General features: G+C 47.4%; 1 protein-coding gene across 1 annotated transcript; it reads left to right on the forward strand.

Annotated features, from left to right (window-relative positions):
• Positions 1–437: 437 nt before the first annotated feature.
• On the forward strand, positions 438–26,029 carry PES1 (pescadillo ribosomal biogenesis factor 1). Its single transcript, XM_032229909.1, has 15 exons — positions 438–541; positions 2,914–2,993; positions 4,029–4,182; positions 5,469–5,578; positions 8,381–8,552; positions 10,654–10,743; positions 14,631–14,747; positions 15,745–15,822; positions 17,311–17,400; positions 18,465–18,595; positions 20,976–21,101; positions 22,791–22,975; positions 23,661–23,806; positions 24,299–24,466; positions 25,297–26,029. Exons 1-15 carry the CDS (start codon positions 518–520, stop codon positions 25,381–25,383), a joined length of 1,758 nt encoding a protein of 585 aa, XP_032085800.1. The 5' UTR covers positions 438–517; the 3' UTR covers positions 25,384–26,029.
• Positions 26,030–26,544: the final 515 nt, after the last annotated feature.

Raw genomic sequence — 26,544 nt, forward strand, 5'->3', positions numbered from 1 at the left:
CAGCGATAACTTCCCACCCGCCACTCCCGCCCTTGCGCCAAAGCAAAGCAAAATCCGGTCCCTTAAGAAGAAGCCAAAGCGGAGCTCCCAGTCCGAGGCCTCCAGGGGGCAGCAGAGAGACGCGGAAAAACTCGGCTTCGTGCCCCGCCTCTTTATCCCGGACACCCAATCCCCATCAAGCTCCCCCCCCCGCCCACGAGAGGACCCTTTTCTCCAGAGGACCCTTCCCCGGCCTTCTAATTATGTGCCTGCTCGAAAAAACGGCCTCGGGGGAAGAGTTTCGTGGCGTGATCAACCACGAGGATAAACCACATCTTCCATCCCACGCGGAGTCCGCTCCCGAGGGCCTATAGAGCCGCCCCTCCGGACTCCCGTTCAGGCACTGATGTAGACAACCCTCAGAGAAGGAAGAGTAGGGCCTCCCGATGGCGGAAGGGGCGGGGCGTAGCCCTTTCCCCGGAAGCATCTTCACCACGTGGACCGAAGGCGGACGGGGAGAAGCGGCCGGTCGGTCACGATGGGCGGCCTGGAGAAAAAGAAGGTACCGCAGGGGCTCTCTCCACGCGTGGTCTCGGCGGCTGCAACGCCCGCCCTGAAAAAGCGTCCGAGGTTCTTTTTTCCCCTCCCACGTGTATTTGAAAGAACGTCTGAATGCAGGCGCTGCCACTTCCGGGTTTAGCCGCTGCCTCTTGACACGCATCTTGCGAGTCGCCGCTTTCGCGGGTCTCTGTCCCGTCCGAGCAGAGCAATTGCTTCTGGGAAGAATGGAGCCGAGGGTCGAGCCTCCTCGCTCAAGAGCAGTCTACCCCTATTTTTTATTTATTTTATTTATTTTATTTTATTATTTATTTATTTTATATTTTATTTATTTTATTTATTTTATTTATTTTATTTATTTTATTTATTTTATTTATTTTATTTATTGTATATTTTATTTTATTTATATTTTATTTATTGTATATTTTATTTTATTTATATTTTATTTTATTTATATTTTATTTTATTTATATTTTATTTTATTTATTTTATATTTTATTTGTTTGTTTATTTTATTCTATTCTATTTGTTTGTTTGTTTATTTAGTTTGTCAAACATGTACAAGTTAGCAGGTATAAGTCTGAAGATGGGCGTGAACGCAGGAAATGAGCACAAGTAAATGGGGAGCAGGGGGTTGAACTGGATGACCTCTAAGGTCCCTTCTGCTATTCTATGTTCTTTGGAGGCAAGGAGGATGAGGTGAGGTGCCGTTAACCTTGAGTGGGGAAATTGCATTTGTATTTATTAGTTTGTCAAACATGTACAAGATAAGCAGGTATAAATATAATAAACGGGCATGAACGAAGGATATGAATACAAATAAATTGGGACAGTAGGACAGGGGACGGAAGGCACGCTGGTGTGCTTACGCACAACCCTTTTACGGATCTCATGGGAATGGGGTGAGGTCCATGCTAGACAGTTTAAGGTTGAAGCTGTGGGGGGGGGGGGTTGAGTACGTAACAAGGGAATCGGGTAGAGCATTCCAGGCGTTGACCACTCTGTGGCTGAAGTCGTATTTTCTTCAATCGAGTTTGGAGCGGTTGACCTTGAGTTTGTATCAATTGTTTGCCCGCATATTATTGAGGTTGAAGCTGAAGAAGTCGTTGACAGGTAGGACGTTGTAGCAGACAATTTTGTGAACTACACTTAGGTCAGACTTTAGTCGGCATAGTTCCAGGTTGCCCAAGCCCAAAATTTCAAGCCTGGTGTTGTAGGGTATTCTGTTGTGAGCTGAGTAGTGGAGGACTCTTCTCGTGAAATACCTCTGGACTCGCTTGATCGTATTAATGTCCCGATGTGCAGTGTGGATTCCAGGCAGACGAGCTGTGTTGTCATATAACTCCTTGTGTAGGTGTGGCGGTCACCCATGGCCCAGTGCATGCGCAGCCACGCTGAACCACACGGGAAAAAACAAACTCCTAAAGGACATAACATCCTGATAGTACTCCATAACATCCTGATAGTTCATAACATAACATCCTGATAGTTCACTCTAGATGTGCCTTACCCAACGACGCCCAGGATTTGACCATATATAGACAGAACTTCCCTGAGCAGTACATTAGCAATTGTAGTTTGACAGGCTGTCTTAAATCACATGCTGATTGCTCCTCCTGCCTTTGTCCTATCTCAATAAAAGCGGGTCCCAGACCCCAATCTGGGTCGCTCCATCCCGAGAAAGCTCGTGTCCGTGTCTTTTCTCAACATTGGCCTCATGGACGAACCACGGGTACTTCACAGAGCTGTATCCAAGGTCGGGTCTGGCAAAGGTTTTGTATGCCCTAGTTAGCAATACAATGTTGCCGGAGAAGAAGATTAGGTTGACAGCTCTTTAATGCCTTTTTGGCAATGCTGTTACAGTGGGGCTTAGATCATTCGAGATGAGCCCTCCAAGGTCTTTGACTGAGTGAGCGTCGTCTACGAGGTTGTGTCCCGCCCAGCTGGTGTTTGGCGTTCTGATTTTTGTTGCCAGTGCATAAGACGGAGCCTTTATTAGTCGGGATTTGGAGTTGCCAATTGTTTGACCATTCTGGCCCGTAGTCAAGGGCGCTTTGTAGCCGGGGAGCCAGCATCTTTGAACAGCAGGATTTAAAATTAGGAATTTAGTGCTCCTTGGGGGTCCAAAAGGTTGGAGACCCCTGGCTTAGTCTTTGAGTCCTCTTCTTGGTCTCTCACCCAAGGGACGCTCTCGTAGATCATTACATCAATCCTTGGAGGGCCTTTTTGCTTGGCACTTTCCAGCTGGGCAAATATGCCAACTGAGGAGCTGCAGCGTATCTGGGAGGCTGCCCGTCCAGCCTCCGGTAGTAAGGCAATAGTCCTTTGCAGGCAAAAGATAATTAACTACTCTGTCTCTCTTTTCCCCCCCGAAAGTACGAGAGGGGTTCCGCCACCAACTATATCACCAGGAATAAAGCTCGGAAGAAACTACAGCTCAGCCTTCCGGATTTCAGGTACGGCAAAGATATTCAGCGGTCTGTCATAGGTGTCACTTGCTCTGGTTGAGCAGTGAAGGTGCAGTGATGTCTTATAGCAATAGCATTAGCAGTTAGACTTATATACCGCTTCATAGGGCTTTCAGCCGCTCTCTAAGCGGTTTACAGAGTCAGCATATCGCCCCCACAGTCTGGGTCCTCATTTCACCCACCTCGGAAGGATGGAAGGCTGAGTCAACCTTGAGCCGGTGAGATTAGAACCGCTGAACTGCAGATAATAGTCAGCTGAAGTGGCCTGCAGTACTGCACCCTAACCACTGCGCCACCTCATACTGCACCCTAACCACTGCGCCACCTCGGCTCTTTGCCTTGGTAGGGATGGAGTCGAAACTGATGGGATGAAGCCGGGCAAATTTGGAGACCGAGGAATATTTGTGTAAGGATCACACTGGGCTAAGTGATGGTTGAGGTCACACACAACATGCTTGGCCAAAGCGTGTTTTAATTATTTATGAAATGTATATGCTTGTCCAACTTCTTAAAGACTTGCGGTGTTGGAGCATTCACAACTTCTGGAGGCAAGTTGTTCCACTGGTTAATTGTTCTAAAAGAAGATTTCTCCTTAGTTCTAGGTGGCTTCTCTCCTTGGTTAGTTTCCATCCATCGCTTCTTCTCCTACCCTCTGGGGCTTTGGAGAATAGGTTCTTCTTTGGGGCAACCCCTGATGTGGCTTGGTGGGCATGGCAGGGGAAGGATACCCCGTTCCCTCCCCACTCCTGTAAAATCTCCCTTCTCTTCCCACCCCACTCCAGGGGAAGGATACTGCAAAATCCCCATTCCCTTGCGACCAGCTGGGACTTGGGAGGCAGACAATAGATGAGGGCAAAGCCAGCCAAAGGTAGCATTTGCTGGTTCTCTGGACTACTCCAAAATTTCCGCTACTGGTTTGCCAGAACCGGTCAGAACTGGCTGAATACCACCTCTGCAGCCAAGACTTTACGGTAGCAAATGAGCAAGCTGAATCCGTCTTCTCCCCTGTTTTTGTTTTTCCAGGCGACTCTGCATCCTAAAAGGGATTTATCCTCACGAACCTAAACACAAGAAAAAGGTGAACAAGGGATCAACAGCTGCCCGGACCTTCTACCTTTTGAAAGACATAAAATTTCTCCTCCATGAGCCCATCGTCAACAAATTCCGGGACTATAAGGTATCACGATTGTGGGAGGGAGGATGGGACCCCTGAAATGATTAAAAGCTGCAGATAGCAATAGCAGTTAGACTTATATACCACTTCATAGGGCTTTCAGCCCTCTCTAAGCGGTTTACAGAGTCAGCATATCGCCCCCCAACAACAATCCGGGTCCTCATTTTATCCACCTCGGATGGATGGAAGGCTGAGTCAACCTTGAGCCAGTGAGATTTGAACAGCCGAACTGCAGAACTGCAGTCAGCTGAAGTAGCCTGCAGTGCTGCATTTAACCACTGCGCCACCTCGGCTCAGATGAACCTCTGGGGGTAACAGCCACCTTGGGGAAGTTATTAGCACTTGCTAATAAAATTGCTATTCTGCCACATGCCCAGTTGCAGAATATTTTCTCTTCCCGTGTTAACGATTTGATCGGCACAGTTTTCACTTAAACAGTTCAGGTTTTCAGTGGCAAAGTTAATTTAAGATCTTTTTATCCAGCTCCAAAACCATTAAAGCTGCTGGAAATTCTGGGTGAGAAGTTAAAGCATTGGATGTCTGTGAAATAAGAGTATTTAGAATACGGCCATAAGAGAAATGAGATTAGTATTAATTAATTTTGTTCATAAGAGAAAGAGAAAAGGGACGTGGTGGCTCAGTGGCTAAGACACCGAGCTTGCCGAATAGAAAGGTCGGCAGTTCGGCGGTTCGAGTCCCCAGCGCCGCGTAACGGAGTGAGCTCCGTGACTTGTCCCAGCTTCTGCCAACCTAGCAGTTCGAAAGCACGTAAAAAATGCAAGTAGAAAAATAGGGACCCCCTTTGGTGGGAAGGGAACAGCGTTCATGTGCCTTCGGCGTTGAGTCATGCCGGCCACATGACCACGGAGACGTCTTCAGACAGCGCTGGCTCTTCAGCTTTGAAATAGAGATGAGCACCGCCCCCTAGAGTCGGGAACGACCAGTACATAGGTGCAAGGGGAGCCTTTACCTTAAGAGAAATGTAAAAATATGTTTTAAAAAATATGCTTAGTATAAACAGGTTTGTCAAACTCACGTCGTCACATGACGTATCATGGCTTCCCCCCCCCCCTTTTGCTAAAATGGGGGTTGGCGTGGCCAGCCCGTGATGTGTCCGGCCCACGGCCACGAGTTTGACACCCCTGGTATAAAAGAAAACAAGCCAAAGTCTCGGGGTAACCCTGTTGAAGAAGAGGAAGGAAAGTTGCTGGTGGATAGCAAGCCGGACCCTCAGAATTGTTGTCTGGACATTGGGAAATGTAGGGCTGTAAAATGTTTCCCTCCCCAAGGTATTTGTCCGCAAATTGCGTAAAGCCTACGGGAAGAGCGAATGGACCACGGTGCAGCGGCTGAAAGACAACAAGCCGGCTTATAAATTGGACCACATCATCAAAGAGAGGTAATAGTTGAAGGCCCTCAAGATCTCATGGCTTTGGGAGGGGAAAATTGTGGCCAGGCAGCAGAGCTGGCAGCAGATTCGGACAGCGGGGAGGTTGGGGAGGAGGATGGGCCAGTCCTGGAGTCTGGGGAAGGCTCTGAGGAGGGCTTTGTGTCAGAGGCAGAGAGGGGGCCAGGGCCGTCTGACAGTTATCAGCTGCCTTCGGAGTCAGTGGGGCAGAAGAGCAGCTGGAGCCTGTTCCCAGTGTGCGCATGTGCAGAGTTGCCAGGCGAAGGGAACAGCTGAAGAAAAGGGGTCGACTTGGGAGGAAGGCCACAGGTGGACGGTGAATGGCCCCTCCCAGAGGAAATAATAGAGGAGCAAAGGGGGAGTGGAGTTTGCAGGAGATCATTAGTTCGCTTCATTGGTTCGTGACTAGCAGTTAGCAATAGCAGTTAGACTTATATACCGCTTCATAGGGCTTTCAGCCCTCTCTAAGCGGTTTACAGAGTCAGCATATTGCCCCCACAGTCTGGGTCCTCATTTCACCCACCTCGGAAGGATGGAAGGCTGAGTCAACCCTGAGCCGGTGAGATTAGAACCGTTGAACTGCAGATAACAGTCAGCTGAAGTGGCCTGCAGTACTGCACCCTAAGCACTGCGCCACCTCGGCTCTCCTTGGAGACTCCTGGCCAAGTTGTGCAGATTTCAACCTGGCTCCTCTCCAAGCCAGATAAGGTCTGTGACTGTAAATCCTCCCTGGAAAAACTTTGCTGGAGGTGAATGAGCAGAATTCACAGTAAATTAATAAAAGGTGGACCAGGAGTTTGTTTTCATGCTCTTGGAAAGCCTCGGTCAGAACAGAACCAGCAACAAAATAAAAGAGGAGCGAAAGGGGAGTGGAGTTTGCAGGAAACAATTCGTTCGTTAGTTTGTTTCAGGAGTGTGAAGATCTGTCCGTGAATCTCAGAGACTCTGTGCCCAGCCTTTCCTTGCACAGCACCTCGTTTGGAAAATATTGACAGGGCAGCTTTCCAAGCTAGATAAGGTCTGTGGTCATAAATACTTTGGTCGCATTGACCGATGATCTCTGGAGAGCCAGGGGTGGAGGCCATGCGTCCATCCTGGTTCTCCTTGACCTCTCAGCGGCTTTTGATACCATCGACCATGGTATCCTTCTGCGATGACTGCGGGAGGTGGGAGTGGGAGGCACTGTTTTACAGTGGTTCTCCTCCTACCTCTCGGACAGGTCGCAGTCGGTGTTGGTTGGGGGGCAGAGATCGTCCCCTAGGCCCCTAATATATGGGGTGCCGCAGGGTTCGGTCTTATCCCCCCTACTATTTAACATCTACATGAAACCGCTGGGCGAGATCATTCGGAGGCACAGGATAAAATACCATCAATACGCGGACGACACACAGTTGTATCTGTCCGCCCCGTGCCAACTCAATGAAGCGGTGGACGTGATGAACCGGGGTCTTGAGGCCGTTAAGAACTGGATGAGAGCTAACAAACTGGTACTCAACCCAGACAAGACCGAGTGGCTGTTGTGTTTTCCTCCCAATAATTTGGCCAACGTTCCATCACTCAGGCTGGGGGGTCAAATTTTACACCCCTCAGACAGGGTTCGCAACTTGGGAGTCCTCCTGGACCCACAGCTGACTTTTGACCATCATTTGTCAGCTGTGACCAGGGGGGCATTTGCCCAGGTTCGCCTGGTGCGCCAGTTACGGCCCTACCTGAATCGGGAGGTCCTCACAACAGTCACTCGAGCCCTTGTGATCTCTAGGCTGGAGTACTGCAATGTGCTCTACATGGGGCTGCCCTTGAAGAGCATCCGGCGACTTCAGCTAGTCCAGAATGCGGCCGCGCGAGTGATTGTGGGCGCACCGCGGTTCGCCCACATAACACCTATCCTCCGCGAGCTGCGCTGGCTACCTGTTGATCTCCGGGTGCGCTTCAAGGTGCTACTTACCATCCACAAAGCCCTCCATGGTAGTGGATCTGAGTACTTGAGAGACCGCCTTCTGCCGATTACCTCCCTTCGACTCATCAGATCGCACAGATTAGGCCTCCTCCGAATTCCATCCGCCAGTCAGTGCCGACTGGCGACTACGCGGAGGAGAGCCTTCTCAGTAGCAGCTCCGACCCTTTGGAACGATCTCCCCGTGGAGATTCGTACCCTCACCACCGTCCAGACCTTCCGCATAGCCCTTAAGATCTGGCTATCCCGTCAGGCCTGGGGATAAGATCCTAACCCGCCCCACCTGAATGTTGAATGAATGTTGTGTTTTACTGTTTTATTTTATTTTATTCACATATTTTATGTTTTGTCTTGCACTCCTTCCCACAAATTGTAAGCCGCCCTGAGTCCCCTCAGGGAAAAGGGCGGCCTATAAATGACAAATAAAACTAAAAAAAACTTAAAAAAAAAAAATACTCCTTTGAAAGACTGTTTGCCAGGCCTTGGCTGAATGTGAATGAGAGGAATTCACATGCACTTAATAAAAAGGGTTCTGCTTCATGCTTTTTGGGGAAGCCTAGCTCAGAACAAAAGTGAGCAGTTTTCAAATGATTGCCTGCAAATTCTACTGTTGCAATTACGTATCAAGTTTTGCTTGGACTTGAGTGGTTATCCAGACGATTACGGTTTGTTCAACGAGACCTGGTTAAGCAAGGTTGCACGACAGATCTGGGGCAATTCCTGTTGGCAGATTAAGCCGTGATAGCAGGAAGCCACAATGATACGTGCAAACTCTCTCGCATAAGTGTCAGGAGAGGCAGGTAGTGGGGCTTGAACTTGTCATCTCTCAATGGCTGCAGATACCCAACCTTCGTCGACGCCCTGCGGGATTTGGACGATGCGCTCTCCATGTGCGTCCTCTTCTCCACCTTCCCACGCACCGGCAAGTGTCACGTCCAAACCATCCAGCTGTGTCGTCGGCTGACGGTGGAGTTTCTTAACTACGTCGTCGCCTCGCGCGGTCTTCGCAAGGTGAGCTGGAGACGCCGATGCCGATCGATTTCCCTCGGATCAATACATGGCCAGAGAATAAGAGTGATGCGGTGGCCTAGAGGGGGCGCTCTCACCTCACAATCCGGAGGCTGTGAGTTTGATCCTAGGCAGAGGCAGATATTTCTCTCTCTGGGCACGATGAGAATTTGTCTGCCGAACAAAACTCCGTACTGGCAACAGGGAAGGGCAGCTGGCCAGTAAATACTCTGCTAGCTCCATTCACTTGCCCAGACTCCACCCCGCAAGGGATTATGGGGGTCGTTAAATGATGATGACTACATGCCAAGAGAATAAAACAACAGAGCTGCTAGTCCACAGACAGCGTACATATGACACACATTTTTAAGCTGGCGCGCCATAATTTGAGCAACACATCAGTGTTCAACCGCAACTCTTCTCCGAAACTCGTGGTTTTGTGCTGCTTTTGGAGACTCCGGAGGCCATGCATGAATAGCGGTGCGGTTTTGTGCAGCTTCCCAAAGTCACACGAGAGAGGGCCAGGCCGCTGCGTGGCCTCTGGAGCATTTAAAAACCATATACCGTATTTATCGGCGTATAACACGCAGTTTTAAAACTAAAATTGCAAGCTTAAACCCTGCCTGCGTGTTATACGCCGATACTCCGGGTGGCAGAAGCCCGGGACCCAGTCAAATTCGCTGCGCAAGGTGAAACGGCCGGCAGCAGCCCTGCTCTCCTGCTGCGGCTTCTGTTTCAATAGGGAAGAAAACTTCCTTTCGCTTCCCGGGCTTCTGCCGCCCGGCAGAAGCCCCGGGACCCAGTCAAATTCGGGAAGCGAAAGGAAGTTTTCTTCCCTACTGAAACAGAAGCCGCAGCAGCAGCCTCGCTCTCCTGCGGCCAGCGTCCGTTTCAGTCGCTTCCCTTGTCCGTCTTGATTGCTGGAAGCAGTAACAAACGGCGCGTCCGCTCCGCATCGCCCTGACAACCACCCCAGCCGGCGGCTGCCAGGCCTCGCTGGAGTCAATTGCAAAGCTGCGTTCAGCGCTTTGAGGACCTGAGGCATCTTGGGAAATGTAGTTCCCTATCAGAAAGAATGGAGTAGCTGCGAATTTGTAACAACATAATATAACTTGGTGCTTCGCAGGTTACGAAAATCTCGTTTGATTTGCACACTGTTTTTTAAAAGTTAGATAAAGAAATTATGCTGTGAAAGCGACTAGATAGCCCCCCTCCCCTTCCTGTGTGTGAGAAAGGGAAGGAGAGGAAGGAAGGAGGGAGGGGGGAGGAAAAGAAGAAGGGAGGGGGGGAGAAGATGGAAGGAGAAAAGATGGATGGAAGGAGAAAGAATGGAAGAAGGAGGAAGATGGAAGAAGAAAGGAAGAAAAAGAAGAAGGGAGGGAGAAGGAAGGAGGTAGGAAGAAAAGGGGAAGAGAGGGAAAGAGCAGAAAGACAAAGAGGATGAAGTTGATAGGCAAGAGGAAGGGGGAAGGAAGGGAAAAAAGAGGGAGAGAGTGAAGATGAGGAAGAGGTTTTTGGTTTTCCAAAAAGCAGTGATTCTGATTAAGTTCTTTTGCTCAAAGAGGTGTTTTTTCATTTCATATTTGCCTTTTAAGAGGAGTTAATGTTATAATTCATGTTCTAATGTTATAAATTTTAATCCAACATTAAGTTCCGAGCTTCCAAGTCATTTATTTTTAATGAAAAAAATTTTTACTCAAATTTTTGTGTTAAAATGGGGGGTGCGTGTTATACGCCGGTGCGTGTTATACGCCGATAAATACGGTATTTTGTGAGGTGTTCGGAGGCCGCGGACTCCCTGAAGCTATTCCCAAGAACGAAGGCCTCGTGGGCCGCTGAGAAGTCCCGGCACACGCCGCAGAGCGGGTCAACCAAAAAGAGAACACTTCCTGAAGGAAAGTGGCACGTGGCCGATCCTGGGTTGCGTGTGGGTGTCATACACACAATTGGATTGTATTTTTAAGTGACTGTTTTGTTCACACGCCCCGCAGAGTTAGGCATTTTCTGAATTGTTGACCGGCTGAGTCCAGAAGGTTTACCAACCCTGTGTTCGTCCTTTCTTTCCTGCAGTTTTAGAGTCTCGTTCTTCTCTGTTTTTCCACAGGTTTTTCTCTCCATTAAGGGCATCTATTACCAGGCTGAGGTGCTGGGCCAGATTGTGACCTGGATAACGCCGTACGCCTTTTCCCACAACGTGAGTATGGGGCTGTTGTTGTTTAACACCGTTGGACCAGGTTAAAAGTTTCTCTTTGCTCGCGACCCCCTGTCCTTAAGAAATAAATGTAGCTTTTGATCGAATGAGCTACCCCCAGAGATCCGGACCCTACCCACTCTCATGGCCTTCCGAAAAGCTATCAAAACCTGGCTATTCCGGCAGGCCTGGGGGCTGTTGACCTCTTGATTGAGGTCCAGCCCCGCTTAGATTGGGTGCATGTTGTGTTTCTTTTAATCTGCTGTGTTTTATTTGCTTTTAATCTTTTCTTAATATTTTTATTTCTGTAAGCAGCCCGGAATCCTCCGGGATTGGGCGGCCTATAAATTTAAGAAATAGAAATAGAGTGAATTGGCAATTTTTATTGAAAAATAATGCAAAAAAAATGCAAATAGGAGAGCACTTTTTACAATCAATTAAAGCAATATATCAGGAACAAACCACAAATTATAGTCAGTGGAAGTTTAACAGATCCATTTAAAATCGAGAAAGGTACAAGGCAGGTTTGTCCCCCTATCCCCATTACTGTTTATCATAACTCTGGAATTATTGTTGAATAAAATACGGGGATCAGATGATTTGCAGGGAATCAAGATTAGGCATCAAGAATATAGAATACGCGCTTTTGCAGATGATTTGGTCATAACATTAACCCAACCACAGGAATCTAGTAAGGCAGTGGTCCCCAAACTTGGCAACTTTGCCAGAGCTGGCTGGAGAATTCTGGGAGTTGAAGTCCACAAGTCTTGCTGGAGAATTCTGGGAGTTGAAGTCCACAAGTCTTAAAGTTGCCAAGTTTGGGAACCACTGCAGTAAGGTTTTAATGAATAGGATTAATCAATACGGCCAAGTGTCCGGATTTAAAATAAATTTAGGGAAAACAAGAGGAGTTAAAGCTCAAATGAAAGTTGATACTAACTTTTTTTTAAAGTTTATCTTAGAATATCTTTGTTAAAGATTTATACCCTGTATTGGTTCTGGGAAGCCGGGGGGGGGGGGGGGGGGGTTGGGTGGGGAGCGGGGGGAAGGGAGGTAAATATTTGTAAAAGTTTTTTTTTTCAAAAATTTCAATTAAAAAAAAGAAATAAATGCAGCTTGACCATTCAAGATGGAAGGCTGAGTGGCAGGCAAACATGGGGCAAGTTTGATGCGGCCTGCGCGAAATCTGCAGTTTGGTCCTAGAAACAGTGTTGGCTCCCCTGCATCACACCTGTTGGGTAATCTCCCTGTTGGGAGATCGAGTGCGTTCAGAGAAGCGTTGTGAGAGTTGTGTTGGAGAACACACAAACCAGCATACAGAGACACTGCAGTTTAAATAGGCTTTTACTTTCATGGAAATAGAGGCATCAGGGTCCATCAAACAGTCCAAGTCATACACAGGTAAGACAGTCAGTCATCAATGTCTTTCAGCCCTCTCTAAGCGGTTTACAGAGTCAGCATATTGCCCCCAACAACAATCCGGGTCCTCATTTTATCCACCTTGGAAGGATGGAAGGCTGAGTCAACCCTGAGCCGGTGAGATTTGAACAGCTGAACTGCAGAACTGCAGTCAGCTGAAGTAGCCTGCAGTGCTGCATTTAACCACTGCGCCACCTCGGCTCTATTGCATCCAGTTCTGATCATTACAATGCAAAAAAGATGCTGAGAGTGCAGAAAGAGTGCAGAGAAGAGCAACAAAGAGGATTAGGGGACTGGAGACTAAAACCTATGAAGAACGCTTGCAGGAACTGGGTATGTCTAGTTTAATTAAAAGAAGGACTAGGGGAGACATGATAGCAGTGTTCCAATATCTCAGGGGCTGCCCCAAAGAAGAGGGAGTCAAGCTATTCTCCAAGGCACCTGAAGGCAGGACAAGAAGCAATGGGTGGAAACTAATCAAGGAGAGAAGCAACTTAGAACTGAGGAGGAATTTCCTGACAGAACAATTAATCAGTGGAACAGAAGTTGCCTCCAGAAGTTGTGAATGCCCCAACACTGGAAGTCTTTAAGAAGATGTTGGATAGCCATTTGTCTGGAACGGTATAAGGTCTCCTGCTTGAACAGGAGGTTGGACTAGAAGGCCTCTAAGGTCCCTTCCAACTCTGTTATGTACTGAACAGAATTAGTCTTTCTTCACCCGAAGGCAGATTCCTTCCTGTTGTTTGCTGAACTCTGGTGCTTGGGGTTTAATGTTTGGTGTTCTTGTGGGAAGGAAATCATTAACTTTAAAAAAAAGATGAAAATGGCAATTAACAATTAGCTCTAAGCATGGAGTTTCGTTGTTAGAAGCTGTTTGGGTTCAGTTGCTTGGATACAGCATTGTCTTAATTTATTTACAAGCATTCCTCTCATTTTTTAAAAAAAACATTACATTTTGCTTCTTATTACCAACCCAAGGTATCCCTTCTTGGGCCTGTAAGATCCCTTTTTCCATTGTAAAGTGATAAATCTTGATATATTTTATTCCTTCAGTGCAGGTAATTTACATAATTGATTGCAAATTATGACTGTTAACATCATTTAGAAAGCTTAAAAGTATTGAAAACAAGTACCGATAAACAAAAAACATTCTATCCATTTTAATATCTGAAGTATTGCAAGCGTAAAATTATTTTATGCAGGTTGACTTACGATAACCATTCAAAGTTAAAACAGATTCCAAAAAAGTTACTTACAACATGATCCTTGAAGTTTCAACTGTCACCTCACCCTAAGCGATATCCTGATTGTATTTTGGGTGCTGGCAACTCATCTCACATTTACAACAGGTTGCAGTGTCCCATGATTGCATTTTCTAGCAAAAAAAAAAAAAATCCATTGGATAAGGTGGGTTCACACTTACAACTGTGTACTACACTTAATGACCGTGATGACTTGCTTAACAACTGTTGTTAAAAACGGTCATAAAATGAAGTCCAGTCTCCAGGTGCCTTGACTTAACGCCTGAAATGACTTAACAACCAACATTCCAATTTCAGTCCCAATTCTCTCTTGAGAGAGAGAGAGCAAGGACAAACTTCCTTACTGGAAAAATCAGATTCAGGACTTCGTAAGAAAAGCTGAATCTTTGACCTAAGCTTATGGGAGGTTATGCAGATGGACAAGTGACCCAGAAAGCAGACCGCTCTAGGCCTGATTTACAGACTGCCTCGAAGGTTGATCCGGCATTTTGTGTTAACTGTAGACATGCATATTCATAACCGTGTCCCGAAAGATTAACCCAAGTGTGCAGGGGGGCTGGCAGTTGTACCTGGTGAACTTTTGAGAAAGCTATCAAACTTCCCACCTGATGTGGGAAGGATAGCTTAGAACAGGAGTCCGTGGACCGGAACTGGACCACATCATGCCAGAAACCAGTCTGCAGAAACAAGAGAAGTCCCATCCATGGGAATGCAAGCAGCACACGAAATCACTGCCCCCTCCAATCACGGTCTCTCCCTGTACTTATTTCAACTTCCTTTTTAAAATTAAGCGGTTCCCCGACAAATGTGCACTCGACAAAAGCGTGGTGATGAAACCGCGGTGAGAAAACCGCAAGTTCTAAATCGCGCCGACGAATGAACACAGAAGCACAACGAAAACAGTGCGCCGACAAAAGCGCACCTTCAACAAACAAGTAATAACCGCGAGTTCTAAACCTAACCCTTACCTTAACTGAAATCACGCTTTTGTCGGCGCGGTTTTGTCGGCGCGTTGTGGGCGTGTTTATGATGTCGCGGTTTCGTCGCTGTGGTTTCGTCACCGCGCATTTGTCGGGCCACGAAATTAAGCCAGCCCTTTCTTTAAAACAAATATATTCCTGTTTACAAAAAGAAAATAGAACTGGGAGTTAGTTATTTTTTATGTCTCTGCACATTGATTGATTGAGTGACTGGCTGACTTTCTTCCAGCACCCGACAGATGTGGATTATAGGGTCATGGCTACTTTCACTGAATTCTACACCACCCTCCTCGGCTTTGTCAATTTCCGTCTCTACCAGACGCTCAACTTGCACTACCCCCCAAAGGTGAGTCAAACAGACAAGCTACTGAGAAGCCCAGTTTATCTTCTTAACAGGCAATATCCCTAGATAGAAAGAGAGATACCCAGATGACCATTGAAAAAAATAGGCAGAGCCGTTGGCAAAACACTATGGATGCTATTCTTGTTCTGACCGAGGCTTCCCGACAGCATGAAGCCAACTCCTGGTCCCGACAAAAAACCCTTTTATTAATTGACTGTGAATTCTGCTCATTCACATCCAGCAAAGTCTTTCAAGGGAGGATTTACGGTCACAGACCTTATCTGGCTTGGAGAGCTGCCAGGCCGAGATCTGCAGAACTTGGCAAGGAGTCTTGGAGAGTCACGAATTAATGAAGTGAACTGATTGTCTCCTGCAAACTCCACTCCCCTTTCGCTCCTCTTTTATTCCCTCTAGGAGGGGCCATTCATCGTCCACCTGTGGCCTTACTCCCAAGTCGACCCCTGTCCTTTAGCTCTTCCCTTCGTCTGGCAACTCTGCGCATGCGCACACTAGGAACAGGCTCCAGCTGTTCTTCTGCCTCACTGCTGTCTAGCTCCGAAGGCAGCTGATAACTGTCAGATGGCCCTGGTCCCCTCTCTGCCTCCGACACAGAGCCTTCCCCAGACTCCAGGACTGGCCCATCTTCCTCCCCAACCCCCCTCACTGTCCGAATCTGCTGCTAGCTCTGTGGGCCGCTGGTGGGCCACAACAATTCTGTTCTGTTGGTCACTTTTTCCAGTGCGGTTATAACTTCAAACAGACTGTTGTAAATCAGGGTCGCCCTTTAACTGATTCCAGCTTCCTTTTTTAAAAAATATTAAGCCAGACCCAACACTTCCTTTTTTTAAAAAGAAATATTCCAAAACATATTTGCAAGTTTCTGGGACTGTAACCTTAAAATAACGGTAAGAGTTTAGAACTCAACGGTTTGGGTGGCCTGCCTGGACAATCCCAGAGGTTTGACCTCCCCGTCTCCGGGATGTGTGTGTGTTTTTTTTAGATCGAAGGCCATTCTTCATTAGAGAGCCAGCCAGAGGATGGAGAAACTTATGCCTTGGACTCTGAGAGCACTTTGGAGGTGAGAACGCAGATGCCCAATCCTGTCCTTCCAAATTTCCACATTTATTATTTATTTATTTATTTATTAATAGAATTTATATGCCGCCCAATCCCGAAGGACTCCGGGCGGCTTACAAAAAGAAGAGGAAGAAAGAAATTATATATATATATATATAAAGACAGATTTAAAAGCACAACACATGCATTCGTTCTAATCGGGGCTGGACCTCAACAGTGAGGTCAACAGCCCCAGGCCTGCCGGAATAGCCAGGTCTTAACAGGTTTCCCTCCTTAATTGGAGGGATGGGTTGGGGGGGGGATAGAAAAAATAATAATAGTATATAAGTATATACTCAAAAGTAAGATACAAAAGAGGGGGGGAAACATAATCAGGATAGATCTAAGAAGGAAAGGGAACAAGAAATGATACCACCCAGCTATTTTGGGGTTTGCGGAAATGCCACCCCAAGAAAATAAAAATTAAGAGCTGGAAGAGACACCTACAACAATGCAAAAAGAAAGGAAGAGGAGAGGAAGAGGAGGGAAGGAAGATAGAGGTAAGGAGAGGAAGATGGAAGGGAGAGAGAGAGAGGAGTAGGGGAGAGGGAAGGGAAGGTAAAGGAGAGAGGAAGGAAGAAAGTAGAGAAGGGAGGGAGGGAGAAAAGAAAAAAACCTATAATAATAGAAAAAGAAAGGAAGAGAGGAAGAGGAGGGAAGGAAGATAGAGGCAAGGAGAGGAGGATGGAAGGGAGAGAAAGAGAAGGAGAGAGGGGGGAAGGGGAAGAGAGGAGTAGGGGAGAGGGAAGGGAAGAAGGAAGGGAAAGGAGAGAGGGAGGAAGAAAGAGAAGGGAGGGAGAAAAGAAAGAACCTATAATAATAGAAAAAGAAAGGAAGAGAGAGCAGAGCAGAGGAAAAGGAGGGAAAGAAGATAGAGGTGAGGAGAGGAAGATGGAAGGGAGAGAGGGCAGGAAGGGGAAGGGGAAGAGAGGAGTAGGGGAGAGGTAAGGGAAGAAGGAAGGAAGAGAAAGAAGAGAGGGGAGGAAGAGGAAGAGGATGGAAGAGGATGGAAGGGAGAGAAAGAGAAGGAGAGAGGGGAGGAAGGGGAAGAGTAGGAGTAGGAGAAAGGTAAGGGAAGAAGGAAGGGAATGAGTAGGAAGGAAGAGAAAGAGAAGGAGAGGGGAGGAAAGGAGAGAGGAAAAGAGGAGTAGGGGAGAGGTAAGGGAAGAAGGAAGGGAAAGGAGAGGAGGAAGGAAGGAAGTGGAGAAGGGAGGGAGGGAAAAGAAAGTGGTGTCAAAACAGGCGAGGGATGGTATATTATAACCCTGTAAATGGAACGACAAATGCATAAGAATAATGAATATAAAAAAATGTGAATGTATAACTATAATTATACGTAAGAGAACAAAAAATAAACTTTTCTGAGTTAGGGTTTAGGGTGCTTCGCTTTAAGTTCGCTTGGATCACATCTCCCATCAATTCATGGTTCTCTTCTTTTTTTTCCCATTAGAAACTGTCAGCTCTCAGCACCAGCCTGGCCCGAGTCGTTGCTCCTAACATAGAGGATGAAGCTGAAGTGGATGAGTTTCCTGTGGAAGGAGTGAGTGACACCCCCACCCCCTTTTTTTGGGGGGGTCGAGGAAAATACCTTCCCGACACGCAGGATGTTGTGGGGGGGACTGAAGTAGTTATTGTTAAGAAAATGCCAGTGTAAAGTTCCCTAACAATGCCTGATTCATAATTAGTGACCCAATATTGTAATATAAAAAGTAGCGATTTATTAACAGCTTCATTAGGCGTTTCTTATTTGCAGCCATCTTTTTTTGCTTTCTTTATCCGCTTCTGAACTTTGCCCGTGTTCCTTTCCTCCCTTCAGTCTGTGTCATAAATCACATTACCCAATAGTTGCATCCATCTCAACCCAGCTGCTGTAATCTGAGATCCGCTGACGCCCTGCATGGAATGTCAATACAGAGTCTCCCGAACTTAAGAAAGATGGCTGGCAATAGCACTTATATACCACTTCACAGTGTTTTACAGCCCTCTCTAAGCGGTTTACAGAGTCAGCCTCTTGCCCTCCAACAAAATCTGGGTCCTCCTTTGACCCACCTTGGAAGGATGGAAGGTTGAGTCAGCCTTGAGCCAGCAAGGATCGAACTGCTGGCAATCAGCAGAATTAGCCTGCAATACTGTATTCTAACAGGAGGGAAGGGAAGGGAAGGAAGGAAGGAAAACAGCATTTAGACTTATATACCGCTTTACGGTGCTTTACAGCCCTCTCTAAGCGGTTTACAGAGTCAGCCTCTTGCCCTCCAACAAAATCTGGGTCCTCGTTTGACCCACCTCGGAAGGACGGAAGGCTGAGTCAACCTTGAGCCTGGTGAGATTCGAACTGCCAAATTGCAGGCAGCCGGCAATCTGCAGAAGTAGCTTGCAGTACTGCACTCTTAACCACTTGCGCCACCGTGGCTCGTGTAGTGATTCTTCGAAGATGATTTCTTCATTGATTCCCTCCTGGGAATCCAGACGACGTTCCACCGCATTGAATTAAATACACGAAAGGCCCGAGATTTTTGTCCCTTCGTTCATTTTGGCGCCCGTAACCTTTTGCCACACGGAGAAGGGAGTCGGTAGAGCTTTCTCTCTTTCTCTCTCTCTACCCAGGAAACTGCCGAACAAGAGGAGACCAGGAAGAAGGAAGAAGAGGATCTGGAGAAACAGAAGAAGCTCTTTGAAGGGCTGCAATTCTTCCTCAACCGGGAGGTGCCGCGCGAACCCTTAGCTTTTGTCATCAGGTGTGTTAAGTCTTCACCTTCGTCTTACCGGCTCTCTTCTGGAACTCGAGGCAAGGGTGGGACTAACGTTGTGTTGCTCTACCGCCCTTTGAGTGGTGGGCTGCGTTTAGGTCATGGTTGAAGGTGAGCCTCCTGTAAGCATCTCCACTAGGACCACCAGGAAGTGTCAATGTGCCTGATAATGGATGTAATCTTATTCCGGGGGAGGCGGTGTGTGTAAGTTGTCTTCCCCCTCTGGCTATGCTTTTTTCAAGAGGCAGTTGTTGAAGCCCGTCAGCGGCCAGTGGAGCTGGCGGCAGAGTCAGACCGTGAGGAGGGTTGGGGAGGAACCTGGGCCAGTCCTGGAGTCTGGGGAAGGCTCTGATGAGGGCTCTGTGTCGGAGGCAGAGAAGGGGCCAGGGCCATCCGATAGTTATCAGCTGCCTTCGGAGTCGAACATCAGTGAGGCAGAAGAACAGCTGGAGCCTGTTCCTGATGTGCCCATGCGCAGAGCTGCCAGGAGAAGGGAACAGCTAAGGAACAAGGGCCGACTCGGGAATAAAGCCACAGGTGGACGGTGAATGGCCCCTCCCATAGGGAATAAAAGAGGAGCGAAAGGGGAGTGGAGCTTGCAGGAGTTCAATTCATTCGGGTGAAGATCTGTTCCTGACTTCTTGCCAAGTAATTGCTGCTACAGCGTGGCGTTTGGAAGATATCGGCCCGGCAGCGCTCCAAGCCTGATCAAGGTCTGTAGTTGTGAAATCTCCCGCAAGACTGCCGGCCGGGGCTTTGCTGGAGAGGAATTCCCTCGAACCTAAATAAAAGAGGATTTATCGGGACGAGGAGTCGGCTTCGTGATCTTGGGAAGCCTAGGTCAGAACAGCAACTGGACCTTCGAAGACATTTCGCTTCTCCTCCAAGAAGCTTCTTCAGCTCTGAGTGAGTTGTGACTTCTTCATAAATTCTGTGGCCTGTTGAGCTGAAGAAGCTTCTTGGAGGAGAAGCGAAATGCCTTCAAAGAAAAAAGAACCAGAAAGTCCAGTGGCCTCTTGAAAAAGCGCCTTTGGGACACCGTTTAACCTGGCTGAGAATCTAGACATCCCCCTCTGGCTACCTAAAGATTAAATGTTCCTCCTTTTTTTGATGACTCCATGGGGCAAAACTCACTTTAAACTATAGAGCTTGGGAAGGGGAATCTCTTGTGACGTCGTAAGAGATTCTCAACCATCCAGGCCAATGGTTGTTCCCACAGTGATTTTTCCAACAATGCAAACACGTATTGTAAACAAGTATCATGTAGAATTAAATCAGAGTCCAAGGCAAAACGATCCTTAAAGTTTCAATTTAATAAGACAGACATTTTAGCACATCTGTGTGGAAATGACATCAGAATCCCACCCAGTTAAAAATTCATGTTCTTGTCCCCACACCCACAATCCATCACATGGTCCAATCTTCTTCTTCCACGCTGGCATCCACACCCAGCTGCTTCCGGTCAGGTGTAAAGGTGCGGAGACAAAAGATGAGCTTGGTCTTCTAGAAAAGAATGACAACAATACATTCCACAATCCTACTCCTGTCTATTCCCCCCTCCCATCAACTATACTAATGAGACAGCATAATGAAATAAGAGAAGGCAGGCCAAAATTCAAAAAGGAAATATAATTGCAGGCCTGACACACACTTTTAAATTTAAGCATGCCTTTTTTTTAAAATATGCTTTTTTATTTTCCATTTTGTATACTATTACATAGCCCATATCCTATTGCATTAAGTAGTAATTACATCAGTTCCTCTTGCCATCAACGCCCAGAAAGATAAAAACCCATTATTAGCTCTTCTGCTCTCCGTACACCTCTTTCTTCTACCTCTCTCCTACCTCCTTTCTTCCCTCCATCATCCTTTACTTCCCCTTCCTTTCTCCTTCTCCTCTCTCTTCATTCCACTCCTCCTTATCCTCATCTTCCCCCCTTACCCTCTCTCCTATCCCTCTCTTCCTATCTTTCTTCTCTCCTCTGCTTCCCACTCTTCCTCTCATTCACTTGGTGTATTTCAGCTTCTGAGCAAACTCCATTCTATGTTGATGGTATTTATGCTTCCATATCAATATACTTAACATATCTTAGTTTTAAAGAAAAAAAAATAAGAGAAGACAGTATACATGTGCAATCATATTACTTTAAAATCCAGCACCCCTCGTCAAGCCTAATATACATCCCTCCCTCCTCCCCAACCCCCCCCCCCGCCTTCCTTCCCCCGACTTCCCAGAACCCATACACGATATAAATCTTTAATAAAAACAGTCTAAAATATATTGGAAAAAAGAATAGGAAAAAAAAACATGCCTTTGAAGGCAAAATCTGTCGCTAGCTCTGGCTGAGCCCCTCCTCTCCTTCCCCAGGTGTTTTGGGGGCAAAGTGTCGTGGGACAAGTCGGTCTGTATTGGCGCCACCTACGATGTTGCGGATCCAAGCATCACCCACCAGATTGTGGACCGCCCAAACGCAGAGAATCAAGTGGTTGGAAGGTGAGAACTGCCCTTTGGTAGTCCCCCCCCCCACCCTCCCCCCCCCCAAAAAAAAATGGATATCAAATTTTAAGGAGCCGCGCTGTGAAATGTCACAAAAGCAAATTAACTCCCATCTTGTTCGTCTGCGTCAGATCTTGGCTCATGAATGGAGCTTGTGAAATAGTCCTCGGCTTACAAGAGTTCGCTTAGGGACCATTCGAAGCGAGAGTGGCACTGAGAACAGTGACTTGTGATTCTTTTTTCCTACGTACGACCATTGCAAAACACACACCATCAAAATTCAGGCACTCGGCAACTAACTCATATTTCTGACGGTTGCAGTGTTCCTTCAGGGGAGGGGGAGCCAGATCCACTGAACGACCATGTAACTAACGTAACAACCGCAATGTTTCACTTAACAACTGTGGCCAGAGAGGTGGTTAAGTGGGGCCAAGACTCACTTCGCAGCGGTCTCGACCGCAGACATTTGGGGTTCAGTTGTGCTCGTAAGCAACAGCGCTGAGACTTATATGCCGCTTTGCAGTGCTTTCCAGCCACCTCTAAGCAGTTCACAGAGTCAGCCTCTTGCAAACCCCAACCATCCAGATCCTCGTTTTACACACCTCGGAAGGACGGAAGGCTGTCAACCTTGAGGTGGTGATAATCGAACTGCTGGCAGTCGGCAGAATTGGCCTGCAATACTATATTATAATCACTGAACCACCATGGCCCATCCCTCCCTCCCTCCACACTCAGCAATAGCACTTAGACTTATATGCCGCTTCACAGTGCTTTCCAGCCCTCTAAGCGGTTTACAAAGTCAGCCTCTTGCCCCGCAACAGTCTGGGTCCTCATTTGACCCACCTCGGAAGGACGGAAGGCTGAGTCAACCTTGAGATGGATAGATGGATGGATGATAGATAGAAGATGGATGGATGGATGGAAGGGAGGGAGGAAGGGGAAAAGGAAGAACAAAGAAATAATAATAGCACTTAGACATATACCGCTTCACAGTGCTTCTACAGCCCTCTCTAAAGGGTTTACAGATTCAGCCTCTCTTGCCCTCAACAATCTGGGTCCTCATTTTACCCACCTCGGAAGGATGGAAGGCTGAGTCAACCTTGAGATGGATAGATGGATGGATGATAGATAGATGGATGGATGGAAGGGAGGAAGAGAGGGGAAAAGGAAGAACAAAGGAATAATAATAGCACTTAGACTTATATGCTGCTTCACAGTGCTTTCCAGCCCTCTAAGCGGTTTACAAAGTCAGCCTCTTGCCCCCCAACAATCTGGGTCCTCATTTTACCCATCTTGGAAGGATGGAAGGCTGAGTCAACCTTGAGATGGATAGATGGATGGATGGATGGATGGAAGGGAGGGAGGGATGGGAAAAGGGAGAACAAAGAAATAATAATAGCACTTAGACTTATATGCCGCTTCACAGTGCTTTCCAGCCCTCTCTAAGCAGTTTACAAAGTCAGCCTCTTGCCCCCCAACAATCTGGGTCATCATTTGACCCACCTCGGAAGGATGGAAGGCTGAGCCAACAACCTTGAGCCTGGTGAGATTCGAACTGCCAAATTGCAGGCAGCCGGCAGAAGTAGACTGCAGTACCGCGGCTCATTGTACATTGTGGTAAGAGGACAATGTACAACTGACATTCTAATGTACCCATTTCAAAGTTAGCTTTTCCTCTCTTTCCAGATATTACCTCCAGCCTCAGTGGGTTTTCGACTCGGTCAACGCCAAGATGCGCCTTCCGGTAGCCGATTACTTCCCCGGCGTAATGCTGCCTCCTCACCTCTCCCCGTTTGTCTCCGAGAAAGAAGGGGACTATATGCCCCCAGAGAAGCTGAAACTTTTGGCCTTGCAAAAGGGTGAACAACCAGGTATCCAGCTGTTCCTGGGCTTCTGGCGAGCGTATTGTATTCAGTGGGAGGGGCTGAGAATTTGGAGTTTCTCAGCAACCGTTATGGCCCGCCAGTGGAGCTGGCAGCAGATTCGGGCAGTGAGGAGGGTTGGGGAGGAACCTGGGCCAGTCTTGGAGTCTGGGGAAGTCTCGGATGAGGGCTCTGTGTCGGAGGCAGAGAGGGGGCCAGAGCCGTCTGACAGTTATCAGCTGCCTTTGGAGTCAGAAATCAGTGAGGCAGAAGAACAGCTGGAGCCTGTTCCCAGTGTGCGCATATATAGAGTTGCCAGACGAAGGGAACAGCTAAAGAACAGGGGTCGACTAGGGAGTAAGGCCACAGGGGGACGATGAATGGCCCCTCCCAGAGGGAATAAAAGAGGAGCGAAAGGGGAGTGGAGTTTGTAGGAGACCATTAGTTCGCTTCATTGGTTTGTGACTGTCCGAGACTCCTTGCCAAGTTTTGCAGATATCGGCCTGGCAGCTCTCCAAGCCAGATAAGGTCCGTGACTGTAAATCCTCCCTCGAAAGACTTTGCTGAATGTGAATGAGCAGAATTCACCGTCAATTAATAAAAGGTTTTTTTGTCGGGACAAGGAGTTTGCTTCATTCTCTCGGGAAGCCTGGGTCAGAACAGCAACTAAACATGGTTTGGATCTTTTCAATAGCCAAAGATAGCGAGTCGGAAGAGGAAGAGGAGAGCGGTGGAGAGGATGAAGGTGCAACTGAAGGCTCGGAGGAGGAGGAGGAGGATTCTGACAAGGAAGACGAAGGGAGACTACGCAAGATGGAAGCACAGCGATCTCAGAACAAGGTATCCTAAAAGATGCTTATTATGAAGTCAGAAAGTGGTAGGACGTTGATTGAATCCAGTCCTAGTAAAAAGGCTTACAGGTTTTCGGTGCCATCGTAACTTTGAACTGTCACTAAATGAACTGCTGTAATTCGAGGACTATCTATGATTTGCAGCTCTTTTTGAACTGATGTCAATCTCAGAGTGAGCCAGCAAAGAAAGCAGGAGGCTGTGGGATCGATCCTAGGTAGAGACAGATATTTCTCTCTCTGTGGGCATAATGAATAAAACTCTGCATTGGTGACAGGGAGGTCATCCGGCCAGTAAACACTCTCATCTCCAGTCAGTTGCCCAGACTCCGCTCTGCAAGGGATTATGGGGTCGTTAAAAGGAGATGATGATTTAATATTGAAAGCAAGCCTTCTAGCATTGGCTGAGGGATTTTCCCTGACTGTTTTGTTCTCCGGTTTAATTGAAACTATCTTTTGAGTGCACCATTTCCTCTTCTCTTAGAATCTCCCTGTGAAGGTGACACCTGGCCAGGTTGTGAAGGAGGATAAGCAGCGGCTGATGCAAGAACAGCAGAGCGAGGAAAAGCGTTTGGCCATCATGATGATGAAGAAACGGGAAAAATACCTCTACCAAAAAATAATGTTTGGGAAGAAGCGCAAAATTAGAGAGGTATCTTCTTCTTCTTTTATTGCTCTGCTCAATTTCCCTCCTGAAGTTCTTGGAGAACTGCGGGAATTAGGAATGAATTCTCTATACATGTCCCAGGATAATGCTGAAGGGTGCAATCTGGGCCAGTCACTTGGATGTTATTGCCGGCCAGCGGAGCTGTCAGCAGATTTGGACAGTGAGGAGGTTGGGGAGGAACATGGGCCAGTCCTGGAATTTGGGGAAGGCTCTAATGAGGGCTCTGTGTCGGAGGCAGAGAGGGGCCCAGCGCCGTATGCCAGTTATCAGCTGCCTTCGGAGTCAGATATCAGTGAGGTAGAAAAACAGCTGGAGCCTGTTCCCAGTGTGTGCATGCGCAGAGTAGCCAGACGAAGGGAAGAGCTAAAGAACAGGGGTCGACTTGGGAGTGAGGCCACAGGTGGACGGTGAATGGCCCCTCCCAGAGGCAATAAAAGAGGAGCGACAGGGGAGTGGAGTTTGCAGGAGACCATTAGTTCGCTTCATTGGTTCGTGACTCTCCGAGGCTCCTTGCCAGGTTTTGCAGAGATTCGCCTGGCAGCTCTCCAAGCCAGATGAGGTCTGTGACTGTAAATCCTCCTTTGAAAGACTTTGCTGGAGGTGAATGAGCAGAATCCACAGTCAATGAATAAAAGGGGTTTTTGTCAGGACCAGGAGTTGGCTTCCTGCTCTTGGGAAGCCCCGGTCAGAACATTGAGGCAGAGGCTTAGTCTTCTGAGCTTTTCAGACTCATGCTGGAGCCCATCTTCCGGGAACTCCTCTTGTGAGAATTGGACATAGCAAATTTTTTTTCCCCCTTTCTTTTTGTTCTTCAGGCAAACAAATTGGCGGAGAAGCGGAAAGCTCACGATGCGGCTGTAAAATCGGACAAGAAGAAAAGCAAGAAGGCACGTCGGGAATAGCGGAGCCTGTCTCGTTTCGGGCCATCGTTTCATTAACACAGCTCTGGGAAATGGACCTGGGGCCTAAAGCCAGTTCTTTCACGTGGAGACGGACAATATTGGAATCCGGAGCTTTGCCTGAGTCCCCTCTTCATAAGCAGAACCAATCGGGAGAAAAGCCGCGGTATTGAAAAGACATGTCAAATCTTCTTTCCATTCAGTTTTTCTCTTTATCACACTCACTGTAACAGCCTTGAGGAGAGAAACAGTCCTCCTTTTGCCAAGGACACATAAAATAGCAAACACACAAACAAGGTTCCTATCTGGAATCAGAAAATCGGTTTGATTTTCTGAGCAGAGTGGGTTTATATTTCTCTTCTCCCCCTTTTAATTTTGGCACAGAATCCAAACATTTTTGAAGTTCTTGCCGCCTTATTTTAAATAAGGACCCCCTTATTTTAAGAGTCGTTCAACGTCACCTTGCTGCGTGTGTAAATAAAATCTTAAGATCGCTTTAGCTGCGTGCCTCCGTTGGAGGGTGACTCCTAGCCAGCCACACTTGCTCGTTTTGCAACCGTTGTGTTATCTTTGTGGTTTTGCAATTGTAAATTACAGCGCGGCGAAGGAGGAGTTACTAAAACTCAACTTTTTGAGTTTTGGACATTCAGCTGTCGGTCTGCACCCATCTCTTTTTTTTCCCTTTCTTTCTTAACTCAGTGTGACGGGGAGGCGTACACTGCATAAACACAATGATAAAATAAGCGAACAACAGACAGCAGGTTAAAACGGAGAGCTGAAATGTGTCAAGGCTGGCTTGACTTATTAACCAAGGAAGAAACCACTCAACTCAATTTTGCAGAATTAAGAGTACTTTTACTGATTATAAGTAAATAGAAGCTAAGCAAAGCCGGATCTGAGCAAAAGCGCGCGAAAGCATTAGATAATCAAGAAATGACCCATTCCCCTCCCCTTGGCAACCCCAGTCCATAGTCCAATCCAATATCTCCACAGCTGTCAGGTGGGAGAAATCCTCAAAAATCATCGTCAGGTTGGAATGCCGGACAGTTGGCTTAGCGAGAAACTCCCCTCCTTGCCACATGCGCAGAAGATGGTGAGAAGAACTCCCAATTAACAGTCCTCCTGTACAGATTATTTCCCTCACCCAAATACCATGCCCTCCCT

The sequence above is a fragment of the Thamnophis elegans genome, chromosome 13 (genome assembly GCF_009769535.1).
Source record: "Thamnophis elegans isolate rThaEle1 chromosome 13, rThaEle1.pri, whole genome shotgun sequence".
Taxonomy (NCBI): Eukaryota; Metazoa; Chordata; class Lepidosauria; order Squamata; family Colubridae; genus Thamnophis; species Thamnophis elegans.